Source organism: Hylobates moloch, unplaced genomic scaffold, assembly GCF_009828535.3.
Source record: "Hylobates moloch isolate HMO894 unplaced genomic scaffold, HMol_V3 SCAFFOLD_23, whole genome shotgun sequence".
Classification (NCBI taxonomy): domain Eukaryota; kingdom Metazoa; phylum Chordata; class Mammalia; order Primates; family Hylobatidae; genus Hylobates; species Hylobates moloch.
Window position 1 is genome coordinate 41,878,467 of NW_026652298.1, and position 24,785 is coordinate 41,903,251.

The 24,785-nt window shown below is 47.4% G+C and overlaps 1 protein-coding gene across 1 annotated transcript in view; it reads left to right on the top strand.

Annotated features, from left to right (window-relative positions):
• The window catches only part of LUC7L (LUC7 like), a 42,515-nt gene that overhangs the window by 14,199 nt on the left and 3,531 nt on the right, over positions 1 to 24,785 (top strand). The window contains 7 exon segments of the mRNA XM_032144903.2: positions 1,662 to 1,675; positions 2,096 to 2,106; positions 3,124 to 3,159; positions 8,087 to 8,219; positions 10,196 to 10,339; positions 18,059 to 18,235; positions 24,168 to 24,256. Coding sequence (XP_032000794.2) covers positions 1,662 to 1,675; positions 2,096 to 2,106; positions 3,124 to 3,159; positions 8,087 to 8,219; positions 10,196 to 10,339; positions 18,059 to 18,235; positions 24,168 to 24,256 — 604 coding nt within the window.

Here is a 24,785-nt window from a genome sequence, read left to right on the forward strand (position 1 = left end):
CATACATACATACATCATACACACATCATACATACATACATCATACATACATCATACATACATACATCATACATACATGCATCATACATACATGCATCATACATACATGCATCATACATACGTACATAAAAAAAAATAGTAGCCTTGGCCATGCGTGTGGTGGCTCACGCCTGTAATCCCAACACTTTGGGAGGCTGAGGCAGGTGGATTGCTTGAGCCTAGGAGTTCGATACCAGCCTGGGCAACATGGGGAAACCCCGTCTCTACAAAAAAATGCCAGAGTTAGCCAGGCGTGGTGGCATGTGCCTTGAGAGAGTGGGTTAGAGGGCTAGAACAGATAAGAGACCTTTTTGTCCTATGTGAAAATGTACAATATACAAGAGTTACTCCCTGAGAATTACCTGCATCTCCCACTCCCTAAAAGTCATTTTTGACCTTACAGGGGGCTCATATTAAAATATTTAGGTCAGGCAAGGTGGCTCACGCCTTTAATCTTAGCACTTTGGGAGGCTGAGGTGGGCAGATCACAAGGCCAGGAGTTCAAGACCAACCTGGCCGATACAGTACAACACCGTGTGTACTGAACATACAAAAATCAGCCGGTCATTGTGGCCAGCACCCGTAGTCCCAGCTACTTAGGAGGCTGAGGCAGGAGAATCACTTGAACCCAGGAGGCGGAGGTTGCAGTGAGCCGACGTTGCGCCACTGCACTCCAGCCTGGACAACAGAGCGAGACTCTGTCTCAAAAAAAAAAAAAAAAAAACTATTTGATAACCAGTGTTTATAAATATGTGGAAAAGAAAAAGGTCCTCCTCCCTCAAAGAATTAAGAGTAAACCAGGGCTAAGCGCGGTGGCTCATGCCTGTTACCCAAGCACTTTGGGAGGCTGAGGCTGGCAGATCACCTGAGGTCGGGAGTTTGAGACCAGCCTGACCAACATGGAGAAACCCCCATCTCTGCTAAAAATTGAAAATTAGCTGGGTGTGGTGGCGGGCGCCTGTAATCCCAGCTGCTCGGGAGGCTGAGGCGGGAGAATCACTTGAACCTAGGAGGCAGAGGTTGCAGTGGGCCAAGATCGCACCACTGCACTGTAGCCTGGGCGACAGAGCGAGACTCCGTCTCAAAAAAAAAAAAAAAAAAAGAGTAAACCGGGCTGGGCAGGCAAGGTGGCTGCTGCTTGTCACCCTGTCACTTTCGGAGGCCAAAAGTGAAGGATCACTTGAGCCCAGGAGTTTTTGCCTGAAGAACATGTTTCTAGAAAAAAAACAGAAAATTAGCTGGGTGTGGTAGAGCGGCAGTGTTGTGGGAGAGTGATCTGTCAAGGCACTGTTGGTGTTTTTGTTTTGTTTTGTTTTTTTGAGACAGTATCTCACTCTGTCGTCCAGGCTGGAGTACGGTGGCATGATCTTGGCTCACTGCAACCTCTGCCTTCCCGGTTCAAGCGATTTTCCCTCTTCAGCCTCCTGAGTAGCTGGGACTACATGCGCATGTCACCACACCCGGCCAATTTTCTTATAATTTTTTTTTTTTTTGAGACGGAGTTTTGCTTTTGTCGCCCAGGCTGGAGTGCAATGGCATGATGATCTCGGCTCGCTGCAACCTCCGCCTGCCGGGTTCAAGCCACTCTCCTACCTCAGCCTCCCGAGTAGCTGGGATTACAGGCACGCGCCACCATGCCCGGCTAATTTTTTGTATTTTTAGTAGAGAAGGGGTTTTACAATGCTAGTCAGGCTGGTCTCGAACTCTTGACCTTGTGATCCATTTGCATCAGCCTCCCAAAGTTCTGGGATTACAGGTGTGAGCCACCGCACCCAGCCCAATTTTTTGTATTTTCAATAGACAAGGTTTCACTGTGTTAGCGAGGATGGTCTCAAGCTCCTGACCTCGTGATCCGCCCACCTCGCCCTCGCAATGTGCTGGGATTACAGGCGTGAGCCACTGCGCCTGGCCTACTGTTGGTGTTTTAAACATTTTGTTCCAGAATTCCACTGTTGGAAATGTATCTTAAGGATATGTGAAAATGAATGCAGAGAAAAGATGTTTATTGTAATTTATTTTAAGAAGGAAAGAAGATGTAATACAACTATTGAGATAGGATCTTGTTCTGCCCAGGCTGGATTGCAGTGGCGTGATCATAGCTCACGGTAGCCTCCAACTCCTGGCCTCAAGCTGTTCTCCTACTTCAGTCTTCTAAGTTCTGGGATTACAGTCACAAGCCACCATGCCTGGCCTAAAAGTATCTCTGCCTTGTGACTTATTTCTAGAAATCTCTATCCTGAGAAAGTAATTGGAAATACATGCAAACATGGTTATAGTAAAGATGTTTGTGGGCCGGGTGCAGTGGTCCATGCCTGCAATCCCAGCTCTTTGGGAGACTGGGGTGGGTGGGTCGCGTGAGCCCAGTTGGAGGCTAGCCTGGGCAACATGACAAACCCTGTCTGTACAGAAAATACCAAAAAAATTAGCCATACAAGGTGGCCTGCAACTGTAGTCCCAGCTAATCGAGGGGCTAAGGGTGGAGGATCAGTTGAGCCCAGAAGATCAAGGCTGAAGTGAGCTGTGGTTGCACCACTGTGCTCTAGCTTGGAGAACAGAACAAGAGTCTGTCTCAGATAAATAAATGAATGAATAAATGATACTTATGACAAAATTGTTTATGAGATTGAAATTTGGATCCAAGAAAAATGCCCAAGAAGAGAAATGAATGAGTAAATTATAATGAACCTATGTGATAGACTCTGCCCTTCTAACTAATGTTTGTGAAAGCTATCTAATGACTTCAAATTGCTTATGATAGGCAGGGCGCAGTGGCTCACACCTGTAATCCCAGCACTTTGGGAGGCTGAGGTGGGTGGATCATGAGGTCAGGATACCAGCCTGACCAACATGGTGAAACACTGTCTCTACTAAAAATATAAAAATTAGCTGGGTGTGGTGGCGTGCACCTGTAATCCCAGCTACTCAGGAAGCTGAGGCAGGAGAATAGCTTGAACCCAGGAGGCAGAGGTTGCAGTGAGCTGAGATCGTGCCATTGCGCTCTAGCCTGGGCGACAGAGCAAGACTCCATTTCAAGGCTGGGCGCGGTGGCTCACGCTTGTAATCCCAGCACTTTGGGAGGCCGAGGCGGGCGGATCACGAGGTCAGGAGATCGAGACCACGGTGAAACCCCGTCTCTACTAAAAATACAAAAAAATTAGCTGGGCGTGGTGGCGGGCGCCTGTAGTTCCAGCTTCTCGGAGAGGCTGAGGCAGGAGAATGGCGTGAACCCGGGAGGCGGAGCTTGCAGTGAGCCGAGATCGCACCACTGCACTCCAGCCTGGGTGACAGAGCGAGACTCCATCTCAAAAAAAAAAAAAAAAAGACTCCATTTCAGAAAAAAAAATTGCTTATGAGAACACAAAACAAAGACACAAAATATAAAGCTATAAAGATTTCAACTCAGGCCAGGCACAGTGGCTCACGCCTGTAATCTCAGCACTTTGGGAGGCTGAGGTGGAGAGATTACAAGGTCAGGAGATGGAGACCTTCCTGGCCAAGATAGTGAAACCCCATCTCTACTAAAAATAGAAAACATTAGCCAGGCATGATGGTGGGCACCTGTAATCCCAGCTACTTTGGAGAGTGAGGCAGGAAAATCGCTTGAACCTGGGAGGCAGAGGTTGCAGTGAGCCGAGATTGCGCCACTGCACTCCAGTCCAGGAAACAGTGCGAGACTCGGTCTTAAAAAAAAAAAAAAAAAGATTTCTGGCCGGGTACAGTGGCTCACGCCTATAATCTCAGCACTTCGGGAGGCCGAGGCGGACGGATTGCCTGAGGTCAGGAGTTTGAGACCAGTCTGACCAACATGGTGATAACCTGTCTCTAATAAAAATACAAAAATAAAATTAGCCAGGTGTGGTGGCGTGCGCCTGCAATCCTAGCTACTCGGGAGGCTGAGGCAGGGGAATTGCTTGAGCCTGGGAGGCGGAGGTTGCAGTGAGCTCAGATGTTGCCTCTGCACTCCAGCCTGGGTGACAAGATGACGCTGTGTCTCCCCGTCCCCTTCCAAAAAGAAAAGACAACTGTGGGCCTTTATTTTCTGCCTGGACCATCACCTTAAGCTTGATGGATGGAACTCCTGGCACATTTCTACCCGGGATCCTGCCAGTACTCAGTTGTTTTACCTGGGAGAAGATGCCCTTCCTGTCCTCATCATTGGCTCCTTCCAGCCTGAGTCAGCCTCAGCCTGACACAACAGACCCAGGCCTTGATTTGTTTTATCCAGGAGTTGCCTAAGAAAGGATGTGTGCTATATTTGTTAAAAGGCAGTCTATAAATAAACTAAGTTTTTCAACTTGTGAACTGTCAAACAGCAATATTAATCATATTAAATTAAGCTCTGAAAAAGTCACAGACGGCCAGGTGTGCGCTCACAGCTGTAATCCCAGTACTTTAGTGGGAGGCGGAGGCCGGAAGGTTGCTTGAGCCCAGGAGTTCGAGACCAGCCTGGGCAAAGTCTCTACAAAATCAGAAATTTTAGCTGGGTATAGTGACGTGTTCCCATAGTCCTACCTGCTTTGGAGGCTGAGGTGAAAGGATGGTTTGAACCTGAGAGGTCAAGGCTAAAGTGAGCCGTGATTGTACCACTGTATTCTAGCCTGGGTGACGGAGCAAGATCCTCTCGGGGAAAAAAAAAAAATGTGTATTTCTTTAGTGTTCACATGTTGAAAATGTAATGAATGTGTCTTTGTAATTCATCAAAAGTGTAATTAATCTTTACCGCCATGTTTGGCCATGTGATGTTTTGAAAAGTTTTCCAAACAACATATATGGGCTCATTTCAAAGCTGTTTTTAATATACCACATGAGACCAGTTCTGATTGTATGTAGTTTTCCTGTCTCGCAGATGTCCAGTGTAAGAGTTACATTTTTCTAGGTCAGGTGTCTTGAGTTAGAGTCCCCATGTGACCCTGGGCAAGCTATTTCACCTTCTTTTTTTCATCTATAAACCGGGCTGACGATGGCTGCCCCAGATTTGTGAGGATAAAGTGCAGGTCTTTGGAGCCAGACCACAAGGGTCCTTGGATCCTGACTCCATTGCTTACTTAGTGGTTTGGTAGCTGTACTTTACTTTCATATCCATGCAGTGGAGACCCGACGAGCTCCTCTGCGGCTGTTTTTTTTTTGAGACGGAATTTCGCTCTTGTTGCCCAGGTTGGAGTGCAATGGCATGATCTCAGCTCACCGCAACCTCCGCCTCCCGGATTCAAGTGATTCTCCTGCCTCAGCCTCCTGAGTGGCTGGGATTACAGACGTGCACCACCACGCCCGGCTAATTTTGTATTTTTGGTAGAGATGGGGTTTCTCCATGTTGGTCAGGCTGGTCTGAAACTCCTGACCTCAGGTGATCCAACCGCCTCAGCCTCCCAAAGTGTTAGGATTACAGGCGTGAGCCACTGCGCCCAGCCCCTCTGCAGCTCTTTTGAGGTGTTTAGCGCACGTGCCCAGCGCAGCACAAGGGCACCTGTCTGCTGTGACAGTTCTGGCTGACAGCATGGGCTTTTCTTAGGCTCAGTGACCACCGGCCTGTGTCATTGCCGCTGGGCCGGGAGAGCTGGGAACAGCACCAGGCAGTCCATGTGTGGAGGGACAGCCCCCTCAGTGGAGATGATGTGCTGATATTGCCCAGTTTTGCCATACTGTCAGGGCACAGGCCTTTGTGCTGGTGCTGTCTGTGCTCAGGTGCTTTTAGGGCTTATGTTTCATAACGCCGCTCAGAGGTAGAGAGGTTGGGTGACTTTCTAGTAGGTGGTAGGTTGTGATTAGGACTTAGTTTTTGGAATCGAATGTCTTTTTTTATCATTTAAATCTGCTCTTTTAAGAAACAGGCTAAAGTTGAGAAACACTTTGAATGGAGAGGGCAGTAGAACAGAAAGCCACCTTTCAAAGAACTTGGCAGCTCTTGGTTGGCTTGTTCTCTGTTGTGAAGTTACCATTTATAGTTGTTTTTTTCTGTTTGAGCCAGTCTCGCTCTGTCGCCCAGGCTGGAGTGCAGTGGTGTGATCTTGGCTCCCTGCAACCTCCGCCTCCCAGGTTCAAGCGATTCTCCTGCCTCAGCCTCCCAAGTAGCTGAGATTACAGGCATGCGCCACCACTCGCGGTTAATTTTGTATTTTTAGTAGAGATGGGGTTTCTTCATGTTGGTCAAGCTGGTCTTGAACTCCTGACCTCATGTGATCCACCCGCCTTGGCCTCCCAAAGTGCTGGGATTACAGGCGTGAGCTACTGCACCTGGCCAAGAGGCAGTTTTTGAATTCCAAAATTATGGACTGATATCTGGGAGTCAGCCTTCATCAGTGATGCTGCCTCTGCTTCCTCCAGCTTCTTGGGAGACTGGGCACCAGGAGACTTGGAGCTTCTTTCCTATCTTGACCTACTCCCAAGTATGCATGTTTTTGAAAAAAATATTGAAGATTTCTAGAGAAGATCATCATCTTCTCCAGTGTCCGTGTAATCCATTGTGGAGCAGTTTATTACAGCTGACCTACTGTCTCCTGTCCGTTTTAGAAGCGGTGACATAGATTATCACCCCTTAGTGTTTTCCTGTCATCTGCCTTCTCATCTCCACCTAAAATTTAGTTTTTGGTAAAAGATCATGCTATCTAAACCTGTCATCATTGCAAAACAAACTTATTTACGTTTATCATGATGCTGACATTAGCAAGCTGACTCATGGTTTAATGTTAGTGTTTCTTACTACTGGTCACTGGCTGACAGTTGGAAAAGTGATGCCCTATTTTTTTTTTTTTTTTTTTTTTTTTTGAGATGGAACCTTGCTATTGCCCAGGCTGGAGTGTAGTGGTGCCATCTCGACTCACTGCAACCTCCGCCTCCCAGTCTCAAGCGATTCTCCTGCCTTAGCCTCCCCAGTAGCTGGGACTACAGGTGCATGCCACCACGTCCAGCTAATTTTTACATTTTTAGTAGAGATAGGGCTTCACCGTATCGGCAAAGCTGGTTTCGAACCTCTGACCTCATGGATCATCCTGCCTCGGCCTCCCAAAGTGCTGGGATTACAGGTGTGAGCCACTGGGCCCTGCCTTTTTTTGTTGTTGTTTTTGTTTTTTTTTTTTTGATACGGAGTCTTGCTCTGTTGCCTAGGCTGGAGTGCAGTGGTCCAGTCTCGGTTCACTACAACTTCTGCCTCCCAGGCTCATGCGATTCTCCTGCCTCAGCCTCCTGAGTAGCTGGGATTACAGGCACCCGCTACATGCCCGACTAATTTTTGTATTTTTATTAGAGACCATGTTGGCCAGACTGGTCTTGAACTCCTGACCTCAGATGATCCGCCCACCTTGGCCTCCCAAAGTGCTGGGATTACAAGTGTGAGCCACTGCCCCCATTCCTGTCTCTATTTTTATCTGAAATTACGTTAGCCTTTGCCTAGTTATGGTGAATTAACCTTAGTATATGACAGTTCTCTTCATGTTTCCCACCACCCTTTTCAGAGTAAGCAATTAGACGTCTATGGCTTCTTTTCCTTTATCTCTTTGGGTAAATAGCAACCAGTTTTTCCTGCTACTTTAGACAGTAGGCAATAACAAAATGTACTCATAGCTCTCAGTAATATTTGTTCTATTGTTTTGTTTTTGAGGTGAAAGGGGGGACCCTACCCTCAGAACATGAGGGAATAATATTTACGTGGCTCACAGAGACCAGTGAGTACATTATATGCATCTCTCACAACTCCCCAGAAGAGGGCTCCAGAACGAGTCTAGGCTCAACCTCTTCTGTCCCTCCGAGAACTCTATGAATTGCTGCCAAGTGTTTTAATTTTCCTCAGAATTTCTTTGTAATGTTATTGAGGGTTGGAGGTCCTTTTACAAATTTTGGGAATAAGTAAATCAAATGAGAAGACCATGCTTCCAAACAACCATTCTGTTCAACAGATCCCCTTGATCTAATGCAATATGAATGTGTTAGTGGTAGTGTAGTTTAAGATCTTCCCCTTGAATCGACAGGCTTTAAAGAAACAAACCTAGGAGTGTATTTCCTATCAAGCAAATGGGTTCTAAGACTTTACGCTTTTACACAGAATTGATTGTAGCGCTCTGCTTTTCCTGTGCTAGGCAATGGATCACTTGGAGTCCTTTATTGCGGAATGTGATCGGAGAACTGAGCTCGCCAAGAAGCGGCTGGCAGAAACACAGGAGGAAATCAGTGCGGAAGTTTCTGCAAAGGTATGCTTGGGTGGCTTTGCTGTCTGGTGTGTTCTTGAAAATACTGGCTTGTCAATAGCTTTTTTTTGAGATGGAGTCTCCCTCTGTCACCCAGGCTGGAGTGCAGTGGCGCGATCTCGGCTCACTGCAAGCTCTGCCTCCCGGGTTCACGACATTCTCCTGCCTCAGCCTCCCGAGTAGCTGGGACTACAGACGTCCGCCACCACGCCCAGCTAATTTTTTGTATTTTTAGTAGAGACATGGTTTCACCGTGTTAGCCAGGATGGTCTCGATCTCCTGACCTTGTGATCTGCCCACCTCAGCCTCCCACAGTGCTGGGATTACAGGCATGAGCCACCGCGCCCAGCTTTGTCATTAGCTATTAACTCACCCTCAGCACTGATTGTGTGGACAGTACTCTCTGCCTTACTCCAGTTAAGGATAGAGGGCTGTGATCAAGCGTTCATGTGTCAGTGAATTCTCATCCCTCAGGAGCTGCTACCTCTGTCTTTTTATTCTGTCCATTTTCGTCCTCTGTACATGGTTTATTATTATTATTATTTAATTTTAATGCATTCTTCGCTGAGTTTGGTGGCTTATGCTTGTAGTCCTAGCACTTTGGGACACCAAGGTGGGGGCAGACTGCTTGAGCCCAGGAGTTTTAGACCAGCCTAAGCGACATGAAGAAACCCCATCTCTACCAAAAATACATATATTAGCCAGGCTTGGTGGTGCACATGCGTATCCCAGTTCCTCAGGAGGCTGAGGTGGGAGGATCACTTGAGCTTGGGGAGACTGAGGCTTCAATGAGCTATGATCATGCTACTTTGCTTCAGCTTGGATAACAGAGTGAGACCCTGCCTCAAAAGAAAAAAAAAATTATTGTCGGTTTGTTTTTTTTTTTAAGAGACAGAGTCTTGCTCAGTCGCCCAGGCTGGAGGGCAGTGGCGTGATCTCGACTCACTGCAAGCTCCGCCTCCCGGGTTTACGCCATTCTCCTGCCTTAGCATCCCGAGTAGCTGGGACTACAGCTCCCGCCACCATGCCCAGCTAATTTTTTGTATTTTTAGTACAGATGGGGTTTCACCGTGTTAGTCAAGATAGTCTCGATCTCTTGACATCGTGATCCCCCCGTCTCATTTTCCCAAAGTGCTGGGATTACAGGCATGAGCCACTGCGCCCAGCCATCTTTTTTTTTTCTTTTTTTTTTTTTTAAATAAAGATGGAGTCTGTTGCCCAGGCTGGCCTGGAACTCTTGGGCTTAAGCGATCCTCCCGCCTTGTCCCCCCGAAGTGCTGGGATTACAGGTGTGAGCCAGCATGCCCAGCCTCTGCATGTTGTTTTAAACTTTAATATCTCCACATAAAACTGGAAAGAATTGGTAAGGAAATGGTCATACTGTGGTACATCCATATCATAGAATGAAAAGTGGTACATCCATATCATAGAATGAAAAAGGAGGTAGATTTATATGGAATTAGACTGAGTGCCATTTACATCACTCTTCTGTTTTTCTCTTCAGTGGGGCTAAGTCTCTCCTTGTTTTTTTCTTTTCAGTGTTGTGAAAGCATTTCTTAGGATTTACGCAATTGCTAATTTGACCAAAAGGGCTGTTTTGTTTCAGAAGGTAAATCCTAGTAATTAGGTATTTGGCTTATAGCTTAAATCTGTACATTTAAACCTAGACATTTTATTACCCATACACAGAAGAAAAAGTCGTAAAGAGAGACAGCCTAGACAATGACCAATCTGTGATGATCCTTGGAACCATGTTGGAAGTGACAAAGGTGCTACTGGTTTCATTGGAACACAGGATTCGTTTGTGGTTACAGTCTCAATGCTGGCAGGAAGGATGCCTTCACTGTTAAGTGTGGATCTGTAGCTCTTCCGCTTATTTTCAGTAGAACAGGCTGGAAATGGAGCAGGAGAAACCCTTGTTGCCTTTGCATTCACTTTCGTTTTTAGATGTCTGCTTACCTCGTTCTTTCTCCTCACAGGCAGAAAAAGTACATGAGTTAAATGAAGAAATAGGAAAACTCCTTGCTAAAGCCGAACAGCTAGGGGCTGAAGGTAATGTGGATGAATCCCAGAAGATTCTTATGGAAGTGGAAAAAGTTCGTGCGAAGAAAAAAGAAGCTGAGGTTGGTGAGAGAAATGTCTTAGGGCAAGAGAAATCTTGGTAATTTGGCAGAGTTGACCATTTGAATTAATTTAGCCCATGCTTGCTCCCATTTTTTAAAAAATTTGTAAACTTTGTGCCCAGCACAGTGGTTCATGCCTGTAATCCCAGCACTTTGGGAGGCCAAGGTGGGTGGATCATGAGGTCAGGAGGTAAGACCATCCTGGCTAACACAGTGAATCCCCGTCTCTACTAAAAATACAAAAAAATTAGCCGGGCATGGCGCCAGGCGCCTGTAGTCCCAGCTACTCCGGAGGCTGAGGCAGGAGAATGGCGTGAACCCGGGAGGCGGAGCTTGCAGTGAGCTGAGATCGCACCACTGAACTCCAGCCCGGGTGACAGAGCGAGACTCCGTCTCAAAAAAAAAAAAAAAATTTATAAACTTTCTTTTTTCAAGCAGTTTTAGCTTCTTAGCTAAATTGAGAGGAAAGTACAGAGATTCTCCGTGTACCCCCTCCTCAGACAGCCTCCTCCATTCCTAGCATCTGCCCAGTCAGTGGGTCTACATTGGCTCGTCATTATCACCCAGAGTCTGTAGAAAATGTTAGATATGTCATGAATATATAAAATATATGTGGATACTAGTCTTTTATTTACTGCCATAAAATAAGGAAACATTTGTTAAAATTTTTTTTTTTTTTTTTTTTTTGAGCAGTCTCCTGTCCGACTGCAGGCCAGGGTTCACTCAAGTTCTCCAGGTTCCAGTCTTTCCTCACCTCAATACTGGACTTCAGACCCTCAACTAGTGTCCCCGGTAAATTTTTGTATTTTTTTTTTTTAAGGTTTCACCGGGTTGCTACTCTGACCTGGTTCTGCTGGGATTACAAGCGTGAGCCACCGCGCCCGGCCACATTTGTCAAAACTTAAGCATATGGCCAGCTGTGGCGGCTCTTGGCTTTAGTCTCAGCTGTTGGGGAGGCTGAGATGAGAGGATCTCTTAATCCTAGGAGTTTTGGAGTCCAGCCTGGACAACATAGCAAGACCCTGTCTCTAAAAAAGAAAAGGCTACATGCAAACGCTTACAGACCATACATGACACCATTTGCCGTCGAGAGATGTAAACAAACGTAGTGCAGAGATGAAGTATTAAATCAGGGCTGCCTAAGAATAACTGTAATAGGTACCGTACTGGTGTAATAATTCATGCCACTTCCTGTTGCCGTTGTGTGGAGCTCAAGGGTTGTGAGTATCCCCTTGAAACACCGTGTGACACTCATCATCTCCAAAGGAGCAGTTCATCTCTCCAGTACATTCCTACTGCAGTAAAAAGCGAGCTCACAGGGTTCCTAGGCGTTTTCCATCATGTTCACTGTAGTACCATAAACTTTGAGTAATGCCATAGGACCCATATGCCACTAGTGATGCTGAAAATGCTCCCAAGAAGGCAAGAACAGTCATGATATTACAAGAAAAAGTTGAGTTGCTTGATATATACATAAGATTGAGGTCTGCAGCTGCAATTGCTACCATTTCAGACAGACAATTCATCTTATAAATGAGCAGTGTAAACATACAGAATTGATCATTACAGCACAGTACTATAAATGTATTTTATTTTCTCTTCCTTATTATTTTCTCTCTCTTTTTTTTTTTTTTTTTTTTTGAGATGGAGTCTCGCTCTGTCCCCCAGGCTGGAGTGCAGTGGCGCGATCTCAGCTCACTGCAAGCTCCACCTCCTGGGTTCACACCATTCTTCTTCCTCAGCCTCCAGAGTAGCTGGGACTACAGGCGCCCACCACCACGCCCGGCTAATTTTTTTGTATTTTCAGTAGAGACGGGTTTCACCATGTTAGCCAGGATGGTCTCGATCTCCTGACCTCGTGGTCCACCTGCCTCGGCCTCCCAAAGTGCTGGGATTACAGGAGTGAGCCACCATGCTTGGCCCATGGCTAATTTTTGTTTTTGTTTTTTTTTTTTGGTTTTTTTTTGCATTTCTAGTAGGGATGGGGTTTCACCATGTTGGCCAAGCTGGTCTCGAACTTATGACCTCAGGTGATCCATCTGCCTTGGCCTCCCAAAGTGCTGGGATCACAGGCGTGAGCCACTTCGCCAGGCCATTTGATACCTTTTATGAGTCTTGTAATTTTCCTCATACTGAAGATCTTATACATGTTTTGTTAGATTTCTGCCTAAATATTTCATTCTTGTGGATGCTGGTATAATTGGTCATTTGTTTTTTGGTTTTTGTTTTTGTGTTTTTTTTGAGATGGAGTCTCATTCATTCGCCCAGGCTGGAGTGCAGTGGCGTGATCTCGGCTCACTGCAACCTCCGCCTCCCGGGTTCAAGCGATTCTCCAGCCTCAGCCTCCCGAGTAGCTGAGACTATAGGCGTGTGCCACCATACCTGGCTAGTTTTTTGTGTTTTTAGTAGAGTTGCGATTTAACCGTGTTAGCCAGGATGGCCTCGATCTCCTGACCTCATGAACCGCCCACCTTGGCTTCCCAAAGTGCTGGGATTACAGGTGTGAGCCACCACGCCCAGCCCTCCCTGCCTCCACCCCGCCTCCCGCCCTGAGACGGAGTGCAGTGGCATGATCTTGGCTCACTGAAGGTTTGATCTCCTGGGCTCATTTGATCCTCCCGCCTCAGCCTTTCAAATAGCTAGGACTGAAGGCGCATGCCACCAAGCCCAGCTAATTTTTTGTACTTTTTGGAGAGACTGTTTCGCCATGTTGTAAAGGCTGGTCTTGAAATCCTTGGCTCAAGCGATCTGCCCAGCTCTGCTTCCCAAAGTGCTGGGATTAGAGGCATGAGCCACCATGATGCCTGGCCTCTTGTAATACCTTCATCTGGTTTTGGTATTATGGTAATGTCCCCATAGAAGGAGTTAGGAAATATTCTCTCTGCTTCTATTTTCTGAAAGCGATTGTAGAGAATTGGCATGATTTCCTCCCTAATGCTTTGGTAGAATTCACCAGTAAACCCATCTGGACCTGATGCTTTCTGTTTTGGAAGGTTATTAATATACAGATCCATTCAGATCATCTATTTCTTCTTGTGTGAGTTTTGGCAGATTGTGTCTTTCAACATTATTATTATTTTTTTGACACGGAGTCTCTCTCTGTTGCCCAGGCTGGAGTGTGGTGGTGTGATGGCTCGCTGCAACCTCAAACTCCTGGGTTCAAGTGATTATCCTTCCTCAGCCTCTTGAGCAGCTGAGATTACAGGTTCCCACCACCATGCCCAGCTAATTTTTGTATTTTTAGTAGAGAAGACGGGGTTTCACCATGTTGGTCAGGCTGGTCTCAAACTCCTGACCTCAAGTGATCCACCTGCCTCAGCCTGTCAAAGTGCTGGGATTACAGGCGTGAGCCACTGCTCCTGGCTGTCTTTCAAGGGATTGGTCCATTTCATCTAGTTTATCGCTTTTGTGGGCATAGAGTTGTTATTGTTTTTAAGAGTTATGTTATTCCTATAAAGTGCGTGGATCCGTAATGATGTCCTGTCTTTAATTTCTGATATTAGCACAGTCATATCTTTCTTAATGACAAGGATTAAGTATTCTGAGAAGTGCGTTACATGTTCATCACTGTGAGAACATTATAGAGTGTGCTTACCTGGATGGTATAGCCATGTGGGCTGTATGGTAGAGCCCATTGCTCCTGGAATCCACACCTACACAGCATGTTACTGTGCTGAATACTGTAAGCAGTGGCAACACAGTGGGCCCCTAAATATTTGTGTATGTAAACATAGAAAAGGTGCAGTAAAAATACAGTATAAAAGATAAAAAATAACACTTGATATAGTTTGGATGTGTGGCACGTCCAAATCTCATGTTGAAATGTGACCTCCAGTGTTGGAGGTGGGGTCTAGAGGGAGGTATTTGGGTCATGGGCGTGGTTCCCTCATCAATGGCTTGGTGCCCTCCCTGGGATAATGAGTTCACCTCAGAGCTCATCGGTTAAAGGAGCCTAGGTCCTCCTCTCTGTCTCACTCCTTCTGTTGCCTTGTGATACGCTGACTCCCCTTTTGCCGCCTTCTGCCCAGAGTAAAAGCTTATGGAGAGTGGGTGTGGTGGCTCATGCCTGTAATCTCAACACTTTGGAAGGTTGAGGCAGGAGGATTGCTTGAGTCCAGGAGTTTGAGACCAGCCTGGCCAACATAGGGATACCCCGTCTTTACAAAGAAGTTAAAAATTTGGCCAGGCACGGTTGCTCATGCCTGTAATCCCAGCACTTTGGGAAGCCAAGGTAGGTGCATCACTTGAGGTCAGGAGTTCAAGACCAGTCTGGCCAACTTGGTGAAACCCCATTTCTACTAAAAATACAAAAATTGGCCAGGCCTGGTGGTGGGCACCTGTAATCCCATCTATTTGGGAGGCTGAAGTAGGAGAATCGCTTGAACCTGGGAGGTGGAGGTTGCAGCGAGTAGAGATCGCGCCATTGCACTCCAACCTGGGTGACAGAGCAAGACTCTGTCTCAAAAAAAAAAAAAAGTAAAAGCCAGGCGCAGTGGCTCACACCTGTAATCCCATCACTTTGGGAGGCCGAGGCGGGTGGATCACAAGGTCAGGAGATGGAGACCATCCTGGATAACATGGTGATACCCCGTCTCTACTAAAAATACAAAAAATTAGCCGGGCGTGGCGGCGTGTGCCTGTAGCCCCAGCTACTCAGGAGGCTGAGGCAGGAGAATGGTGTGGACCCAGAAGGCAGAGCTTGTAGTGAGCTGAGATCGTGCCACTGCACTCCAGCCTGGGTGACAGAGCGAGACTCCGTCTCAAAAAAAAAATAAAAAATAAAGTTATGTAAATGGAATCATACAGTAGGTAACCTTTTGGGACTGACTTTTTTTACTCAACATAATCAGAGTTTATTTTGAAAGATGTTAGAGGGTGGCATTTAAGGTTTCAAAACTATAGAAGGGGACAGAGTAATGTTATGAATATTTGTGTACCACAATATTATATTGTTTTTGCTTAAGGTGTTTTTTTGTTTTTTTGTTTTTAGTTGTGTAGCATACTATAATGGAAATTCAAGTTCTTGCTATTTCCTTGTCTACTTTTTTCTTTTTTTTTTTTCAGACAGAGTCTCGCTCTGTCACCCGGGCTGGATTGCTGTGGCGTGATCTCAGCTCACTGCATCACTGCATCCTCTGACTCCTGGCTCAAGTAATTCTCAGACTCAGCCTCCCATGTAGCTGGGATTACAGGTGCCAGCCACTTTTTGTTTTTTTTTTGGTTTTTTTTTTTTTTTGAGGTTTCGTCTGTCCCCAAGTGAGTGCAGTGGGCAATCTCGGTCATGCAAGTCCGCCCGCCTCGGCCTCCCAAAGTGCTGGGATTACAAGCGTGAGCCACCGCGCCCGGCGGTTTTTTTTTTTTGAGACGGAGTCTCGCTCTGTCGCCCAGGCTGGAGTGCAGTGGTGCAATCTCGGCTCACTGCAAGCTCCGCCTCCCAGGTTCAGGTCATTCTCCCGCCTCAGCCTCTCCGAGTAGCTGGGACTACAGGCGCCCGCCACCACGCCTGGCTAATTTTTTTTGTATTTTTAGGAGAGACGGGGTTTCACTGTGGTCTCGATCTCCTGACCTCGTGATCCGCCCGCCTCGGCTTCCCAAAGTGCTGGGATTACAAGCGTGAGCCTGTATTTTTAATGGAGATGGGGTTTCACCATCTCGGACTCCTGACCTTGTGATCCACCTGCCTTGGCCTCCCAAAGTGCTGGGATTACAGGCGTGAGCCACTGTGCCCAGCCTATTTTTTTGATATTGGAGGGTCCTGCTGTCAGCCAGCGTCGCCCAGGCTGAAGTACAGTGGCGCAATCACAGGTCACTGCCGCTTCGACCTCCTGGTCTCAAGCAGTCCTCTCGAATCAGTCTCTTGAGTAGGTGGGACTATAGGCGCGTGCTACGACATCGGGCTAATTATTTTTTTATTTTTAGAGACTGAGTCTTGCTGTGTTGGTCAGGATGATCTCAATCTCCTGGGCCCAAGTGGTCCTCCTGCTTCACTCTCCTAAAGTGCTGAGATTATAGGTGTGAGTAACTGCACCAGGCCTGGAATACAATTTTTTTTTTTCTTCTTGGAGTTTTCCTCTATCCTCCAGGTTGGAATGCAGTGGCGTGATCTCAGCTCACTGCAACCTCCACCTCCTGGGCTTAAGCAATTCATGCCTTGGCCTCCCCAGTAGCTGGAATTACAGATGCCTGCCACCATGCCTGGCTAATTTTTGTTTTTTTTTTTTTGTTTGTTTGTTTTTTTGAGACAGAGTCTCGCGCTGTCACTCAGTGGCACGATCTTGGCTCACTGCAAGCTCTGCCTCTCGCGTTTACACCGTTCTCCTGCCTCAGCCTCCCGAGTAGCTGGGACTACAGGTGCCCGCCACCACGCCAGGCTAGTTTTTTCTATTTTTTAGTAGAGATGGGGTTTCACCGTGTTAGCCAGGATGGTCCCGATCTCGTGACCTCGTGATCCACCCGCCTCGGCCTCCCAAAGTGCTGGGATTACAGGCATGAGTCACCGTGCCCGGCCAATTTTTGTATTTTTAGTAAAGACAGGGTTTTGCTATGTTGGCCAGGCTTGTCTTGAACTCCTAGCCTCAAGTGATCCGTCTGCCTTGGCCTCTCGGAGTGCTGGGATTACAGGCATGAGCCACTGAGCCTAGCCTGTTAGTGCATTTTTTTTTTTTTTAGACGGAGACGGAGTCTCGCTCTCTTGCCAGGCTGGGGTGCAGTGGCACGGTTTTGGCTCACTGCAACCTCCGCTTCCCAGGTTCGAGTGATTCTCCTGACGCAGCCTCCTGAGTAGGTGGGACTACAGGCATGTGCCCCCACACCCAGCTGATTTTTGTATTTTTAATAGAGACAGGGTTTCACAAAGTTGGCCAGGATGGTCTTGATCTCTCTCTCTTTTTTTTTTTTGAGACAGGGTTTTGCTCTTGTTGCCTGCGTGATCTCGGCTCACAGCAACCTCCGCCCTCCCGGGTTCAAGCCATTCTCCTGCCTCAGCCTCTGGAATAGCTGGGATTACAGGCATGCACCACCACACCCGGCTAATTTTGTATTTTTAATAGAGACGGGGTTTCTCCATGTCGGTCAGGCTGGTCTCAAGCTCCGGACCTCAGGTGATCTGCCCGCCTCAGCCTCCCCAAGTGCTGGGATTGCAGGCGTGCCCGGCCTGGTCTTGATCTCTTGACCTCATGATCTGCCCGCCCTGGCCTTGCAAAGTGCTGGGACCGTGCCTGGCCGCATTTCTTAAATAAACAGTGAAAATTGCATTGGTTATAAATATCTCAAGTTTTGTTTGTGTTTTTTTAATATTTGCTTAAAAGTCACCTCTGTCATCTTATCAAATATTTTCATTTTAGAAATTGAATTTGTGGGCTGGGCGCGGTGGCTCACGCTTGTAATCCCAGCACTTTGGGAGGCCGAGGCGGGCGGATCACGAGGTCAGGAGATCGAGACCATGGTGAAACCCTGTGTCTACTAAAAATACAAAAAATTAGCCGGGTGTGGTGGCGGGTGCCTGTAGTCCCAGCTACTCGGAGAGGCTGTGGCAGGAGAATGGCGTGAACCCGGGAGGCGGGGCTTGCAGTGAGCCGAGATTGCGCCACTGCACTCCAGCCTGGGCGACAGAGCGAGACTCCGTCTCAAAAAAAAAAAAACAAAACAAAAAAAAAGAAATTGAATTTGTGGTGGCAGTTCTGTATACCTCACTTTTATTTTTCCATTTTCCTTCTCCAGGAAGAATACAGAAATTCCATGCCTGCATCCAGTTTTCAGCAGCAAAAGCTGCGTGTCTGTGAGGTCTGTTCAGCCTACCTTGGTCTCCATGACAATGACCGTCGCCTGGCAGACCACTTCGGCGGCAAGTTACACTTGGGGTTCATTCAGATCCGAGAGAAGCTTGATCAGTTGAGGGTATGTTCATCTGTTTCTGGAGAAAGCTGAGTTGTCTTGGGGTGTTGTTCACATTTCTTTAATTTTTAAAAACCTTGTGTTTTGGCCGGGCGCAGTGGCTCATGCCTGTAATCCCAGCACTTTGGGAGGCCAAGGCGGGCGGATCACCTGAGGTCAGGAGTTCGAGACCAGCCTGACCAACATGGTGAAATGCCGTCTCTACCAAAAAATTAGCCAGGTGTGTTGGCGCGAGCCTGTAATCTCAGCCACTCGGGAGGCTGGGGCAGGAGAATTGCTTAAACCCGGGAGGCAGAGGTTGCAGTGAGCCGAGATCATGCCATTGCACTCCAGCCTGGGCGATAGAGTGAGACTGCATCTCAAAAAAAAAAAAAAAAAAAAAAAAACCTTATGTTCTGATCTCTAAGAAGTTGAGTTTTATAATGAAATACTCAGATTTCATCACTTGGGTTCACACGAGAGACATGATAGCTCAGAGTCCAAAGGAGCCTTGGAGATTTATTTTGGACCCTGTTGTTAAGGGGAGAAAATGGCAGAGCCTATTCCCAGGATACATACCGCTCGTTGTGTATCTCTGAAATAACTTCTGTTAGGAGATGAGAAAGAATCTCTGGTCAAGACAGAATGTCACATATCCTGGCTCCTTGCCTGTGAGCCACCTCAGAAAGGCGGGGTGAGGATGGGTTTTTCTGGTAGCATTGTACCATCCCGGCCCAGAGATAACCTCTGTTCCTTCTTCAAGGCCCTAAGACATTTAAAAACTTTTTTTTTTTTTTTTGAGACGGAGTCTCGCTCTGTCACCCAGGCTGGAGTGCAGTGGTGCCATCTCGGCTCACTGCAAGCTCCGCCTCCCAGATTCACAGCATTTTCCTGCCTCAGCCTCCAGAGTAGCTGGGACTACAGGTGCCCACCACCACGCCTGGCTAATTGTTGTTGTTGTTGTTGTTGTTGTTGTATTTTTAGTAGAGGCGGGGCTTCATCATGTTAGCTAGGATGGTCTCCATCTCCTGACCTCGTGATCCGCCCGCCTTAGCCTCCCAAAGTGCTGGGACCACAGGCATGAGCCACCGCGCTGGACCGACATTTACAAACTTTAAGTACGGAATGCTAAGAAGGAAGGTTGGACGTATTTCCACTACTTTGAATTGTCTCCCTTCACACTGGTGGAGCCCCCCTTACCTCATACTAGGTACCTCAGGATAGGATGGTGGGAAATTAACCAGCCTCCCCCTGTATACCTGAAATGTAGTGGAGGGACAGACATGTCGCTGACTGCAGAATGCTGCAGTGACCACAGCTGAGGGCCTTGTGTGCCCCAGGAAGGAGCCGCTCACTCAGGCGGCATATGGCAGGGCTGTGCACCTCAGGAGGGTCCCATAGGTGATTGTGTGAACCTGGGACTGTGATGGGAGCTGATGCAGCAGTGAGGTTATTCTTGGCCACTGGTCTTGAGACATTTTGCTTCCGTGTTCCCGAGAGAATTTTGAAAAGCAATGTACTCTGTCATATTTTTAAGTTGGAATTTTTCTTTATAAGTTTATAGGTATGAAAGAAGTAAAAGTGAGGCTGGGCGCAGTGGCTCACGCCTGTAATCCCGGCTGCTCGGGAGGCTGAGGCAGGAGAATTGCTTGACCTGGGAGGCAGAGGTAGCAGTGAGCTGAAATCGCGCCACTGCACTCCAGCCTGGGAGACAGAGCAAGACTCCGTCTCAAAAAAAGAAAAGAAGGCTGGGCGCGGTGGCTCAGCCTGTAATCCCAGCACTTCGGGAGGCCAAGGTGGGCAGATCACGGGGTCAGGAGATTGAGACCGTCCTGGCTAACAAGGTGAAACCCTGTCTCTACTAAAAATACAAAAATTAGCCGAGCGTGGTGGCAGGCACCTGTAGTCCCAGCTACTCGGGAGGCTGAGGCAGGAGAATGGTGTCAACCCGGGAGGCGGAGCTTGCACTGAGCCGAGATTGCACCACTGCACTTCAGCTTGGGCGACAGAGTGAGACTGTGTCTCAAAAAAAAAAAAAAGACGTAAAAGTATCTATATATCCAGTAGAATTATAAATTACAGTTTAGTATGCATTTACCATTCCATTAAAAATTTGCTTTTGGCCAGGCACGGTGGCTCACACCTGTAATCTCAGCACTTTGGGAGGCTGAGGAGGGCGGATCACTTAAGTCAGGAGTTCCAGACCAGCCTGGCAAACATAGCAAAACCCTGTCTCTACTGAAAACACAAAAATTAACCGGGCATGGTGGTGCACATTTGTATTCCCATCTACTTAGCAGGCTGAGGCAGGAGAATCACTTGAACCCGGGAGGCAGAGGTTGCAGTGAGCTGAAATCGAGCCCCTGCACTCTAGCCTGGTCAACAGAGTGAGACTTTGTCTTAAAAAGAAAAAATTGTTTCTTAGCCGCTGGAAATGTTACTTTCCCATTTCTCCTTTACATTATATTTTCATTTCACAGCCCAGAATTTTGTCCTACTGTAGTTTTTTTTTTTTTTTTTTTTTTTTTTGAGGCAGGATCTTGCTCTGTCGCCCAGGCTGGAGTGCAGTGTTACGATCTCAGCTCACTGTAACCTCCACCTCCCAGGTTCAAGAGATCCTCCTGCCTCAGCCCCCCAAGTAGGTGGTACTATAGGTGCGTGCCACCACGCCTGGCTCATTTTTGTGTTTTTAGTAGAGATGGGGTTTCGCCATGTTGCCCAGGCTGATCTCCAACTCCTAAGCTCAGGTAATCCACCTGTCTTGGCCTCCCAAAGTGCTGGGATTACAGGCATGGGCCACAGTGCTTGGCCCTGATGTAGTATTTTTTTTTTAATATCTGCAATCTTTTATTTCCTTAATGTGTATCTCTGCATTAGAAATGTGAATATTGTGAAATGTTTTTCCTTTCTACCTTAAGAAGCATTAACTTGGTTAGAAAGCTTGTTTTATCATTGCAGCATAGAGTTGACCAGAACAATACAACTTGTATTACAGACTTTGATAAGTAATTATTAAAGTAACAGGGCAAAATGTATTTGGAAGTGCACCTCTTAATGATAAGGAGAGTGGGAGTTCTGTGCCCTAATTGGAGGAGGCTTCACTCACAGTAGTCCCAGAGGTATCCACCTGCCTCGGCCTCCCAAAGTGCTGGGATTACACATGAGCCACTGCACCTGGCTAATCCTTAATTTTTTTAAAAATTGCCATCCTTGAGGCTGGATATGGTGGCTCACGCCTGTAATTCCAATCTTTAGGAGGCCAAGACAAGAGAATTGATTCAATCCAGGAGTTTGAGACCAGGGTGGGCAACATAAGGAGACCCTGTGTACCAAAAATGTAAAAATTAGCCAGGCATGGTGGTGTGTGCCTGTAGTTTCAGCTACTCAGGTGGCTGAGGTGAGAGGGTTGTTTGGACCTTGGGGCTCAAGGCTGCAGTGAACTGTGATCATGCCACTACACTGCAACCTAGACAACAGAGGATTTTTTTTTGTTTTGTTTTGTTTTTTTTTTTTCAGAGACAGGGTTTCCCTCTGGCACCCAGGGTGGAGTGTAGTGATGTGATGGTAGCTGATAGCTTATTGTCACTGTAACCTGGAACTCCTACACTCAGGTGATCCTGTGTCCTGAGTCTCCTGAGTAGCAGAGACTACAGGCACCACCATATCTGGCTAATTTTTTTTTTTTTTTTTTTTTTTTAGATAGGAGGTCTTACTATGCTTCCCAGGCTGGTCTCAAACTCCTGGCCTCACGTGATCCTCCCAGTTCAGCCTCCCAGAGTGCTGAAATGGCGTGAGCCACCGTACCTGGCTTAAATGCCATCCTTAAATGTAACCTTAAAGGTGTCCATCCATGTGTGCCCCGCTTCAGACACAGGATGAGCATGGGTGAAGGTGTAGAGCTGGAGATGCCAGTCATCCTTGCCCTGCCCTTGTGGGGAGTGTGCTCTCATCCACACTGGGTATGGAAGATTATCCTTATGCCGTCGTGGCTCTCTGGACGGAGAAGACCAGTGATTCTTTGTCTTACTGGCTCTGACTTGCTCCCACTCAGGGCTTCACTTGACACAGATGAGGGGCATTAAATGTCTTAGAGTTGATATTGGGAGTAGAGGGTACACAGAACGGTGCCCGGTGCTTTTCCACTCAGCTGGTGTTGATGATATTTTCATTGGTGAGGTTTCTCATCCCCTTACATTGCTTTCTTAATCAAGCCTGACGATTCACATCATCCTGTGTTGAAAGCCAGTTGCAGAGGATTTGTGGTCCACCTCCCCTGGCCTGCTGTCCTCCAGCTCAGTTTGGTCTAAAGCCAGCGTAGCACCCGGCACCCTGAGGTTGGGCTGCTTTTTGGCTGCAGGGATTCTGCTCCCAGTAGCAAGATGTGCTTGATCAGATACATCTGCTCTTTTTTACCATAAAGTTTGTAGAGTCCTAGCCATCTGGGTTGGTTTGAAACAATGTGATCAGTTCCCCGTGAGAAGTATAGCACCACTTAGAATAGACAGTTTGTTACCAAATTGTTAAAATCTAATGATAGGCTGGGTGGTTCAGGCCTGTAACCCCAGCACTTTGGGAGGCCAAGGCAGGAGTATTGCTTGAGTTGAGGAGTTCAAGACCAGCCTGGGCAACATAGCAAGATCCCATCTCTATGAAAAATGTTTAAAGATTAGTCCGCCATGGTGGCACATGCCTATAGTCCCAGCTACTCAGGAGGCAGAGGTAAAGAGGCTTGCTTGAGCCTGGGAGGTCAAGGCTCTGGTGAGCTGTGATTGCGCCACTGCACTCCATCCTGCCTGGGTGGACAGAGCAAGACCCTGTTTCAAAAAAAAAAAGTGGCCAGGCACGGTGGCTCATGCCTATAATCTCAGCACTGTGGGAGGCTGAGGCGGGCGGATGATGAGGTCAGGAGATCGAGACCATCCTGGCTAACACAGTGAAACCCTGTCTCTATTAAAAATACAAAAAATTAGCCGGGCGTGGTGGCGGGCACCTGTAGTCCCAGCTACTCGGGAGGCTGAGACAGGAGAATGGCGTGAACTGGGGAGGCGGAGCTTGCCGTGAGCCGAGATTGCGCCACTGCACTCCAGCCTGGGTGACAGAGCGAGACTCTGTCTCAAAAAAAAAAAAAAAAAAAAAAAGAAGTAAATGTAAACGAGGCCGGGTGCAGTGCCTCACGCCTGTAGTTGCAGCACTTTGGGAGGCCGAGGCAGGTGGATCACGAGGTTAGGAGTTTGAGACCAGCCAGACCAACATGGTGAAACCCCGTCTCTACTAAACATACAAAAATTAGCCGGCCGTGTTGGCGTGCTTGTAATCCCAGCTACTCAGGAGGCTGAGGCAGAAGAATCGCTTGAACCGGGAGGCAGAGGCTTCAGTCAGCGAAGATCACGCCACTGCACTCCAGCTTGGGCAACAGAACAAGACTCCGTCTCAGGAAAAAAAAAAATGTAATGATAAAGCATTTTTTCATGTGTTATCTTCTTCATTAAGAAGTTTTAAAAATGAATGTGTTGGCCAGGCACGGTGGCGCGTGCCTGTAATCCCAGTACTTTGGAAGGCTGAGGCGGGCGGGTCACAAGGTCAAGAGATCATGACCATCCTGGCTAACACGGTGAAACCCCATCTCTCCTAAAAATACAAAAATTAGTTGGGTGTGGTAGCATGTGCCTGTAATCCCAGCTACTTGGGAGGCTGAGGCAGAAGAATCGGTTGAACTCGGGAGGCAGAAGTTGCAGTGAGCTGAGATCGCGCCACTGCACTCCAGCCTGCTGACAGTGAGACACTGTTTCAAAAAAAAAAAAAAAAAAAAGTGTTCCCATGTTCCCATTTCCTAAAAGTGTCTCTTCAATTTTTACATTACCAATACTGAGCTCATATAAAGGTGATTTGTTAAGTAGCATTCACACTCTGGTTTGTGTAACTTGCTCTTCCGTCATTTTTTGTTTCATTTATTTAGAAAACTGTCGCTGAAAAGCAGGAGAAGAGAAATCAGGATCGCTTGAGGAGGAGAGAGGAGAGGGAACGGGAGGAGCGTCTGAGCAGGAGGTGAGCCTGAGGGCTGGCACTGGAGGGGCTGCACTGGCCTCAGGCATTCCCTGCTCTGTCCATTCCACTGTTGATTGGAATAGTCAGGGCCTGCTCAATAGGCCATTATAAAAGAGAGTAGTAAGGCCAGGCCCGGTAGCTCACGCCTATAATCCATCACTTTGGGAGGCTGAGGTGGGCAGATCACTTGAGGGTCAGGGGTTCGAGACCAGCCTGGCCAACATGGTGAAAACTCGTCTCTACTAAAAATACAGGAATTAGCTGTGCATGCTGGCCTCTGCCTGTAATCCTACCTACTCGAAGGCTGAGGTGGGAGAATCACTTGAACCCGGGAGGCAGAGGTTGCAGTGAGCCGAGATCATGCCACTGCACTCTAGCCTGGGCAAGAGACTCCATCTCAACCAAAAAAAAAAGAAAAAGAGAAGTAAACAGCATATTCAGTCCAACAAAACAAAACGCGGCCAAGTGCAGGACTGTGTGTGCATGGCAGTCAGGTAAGGGATCCGAGCTGCTGGAGGCTGGGTGTGGG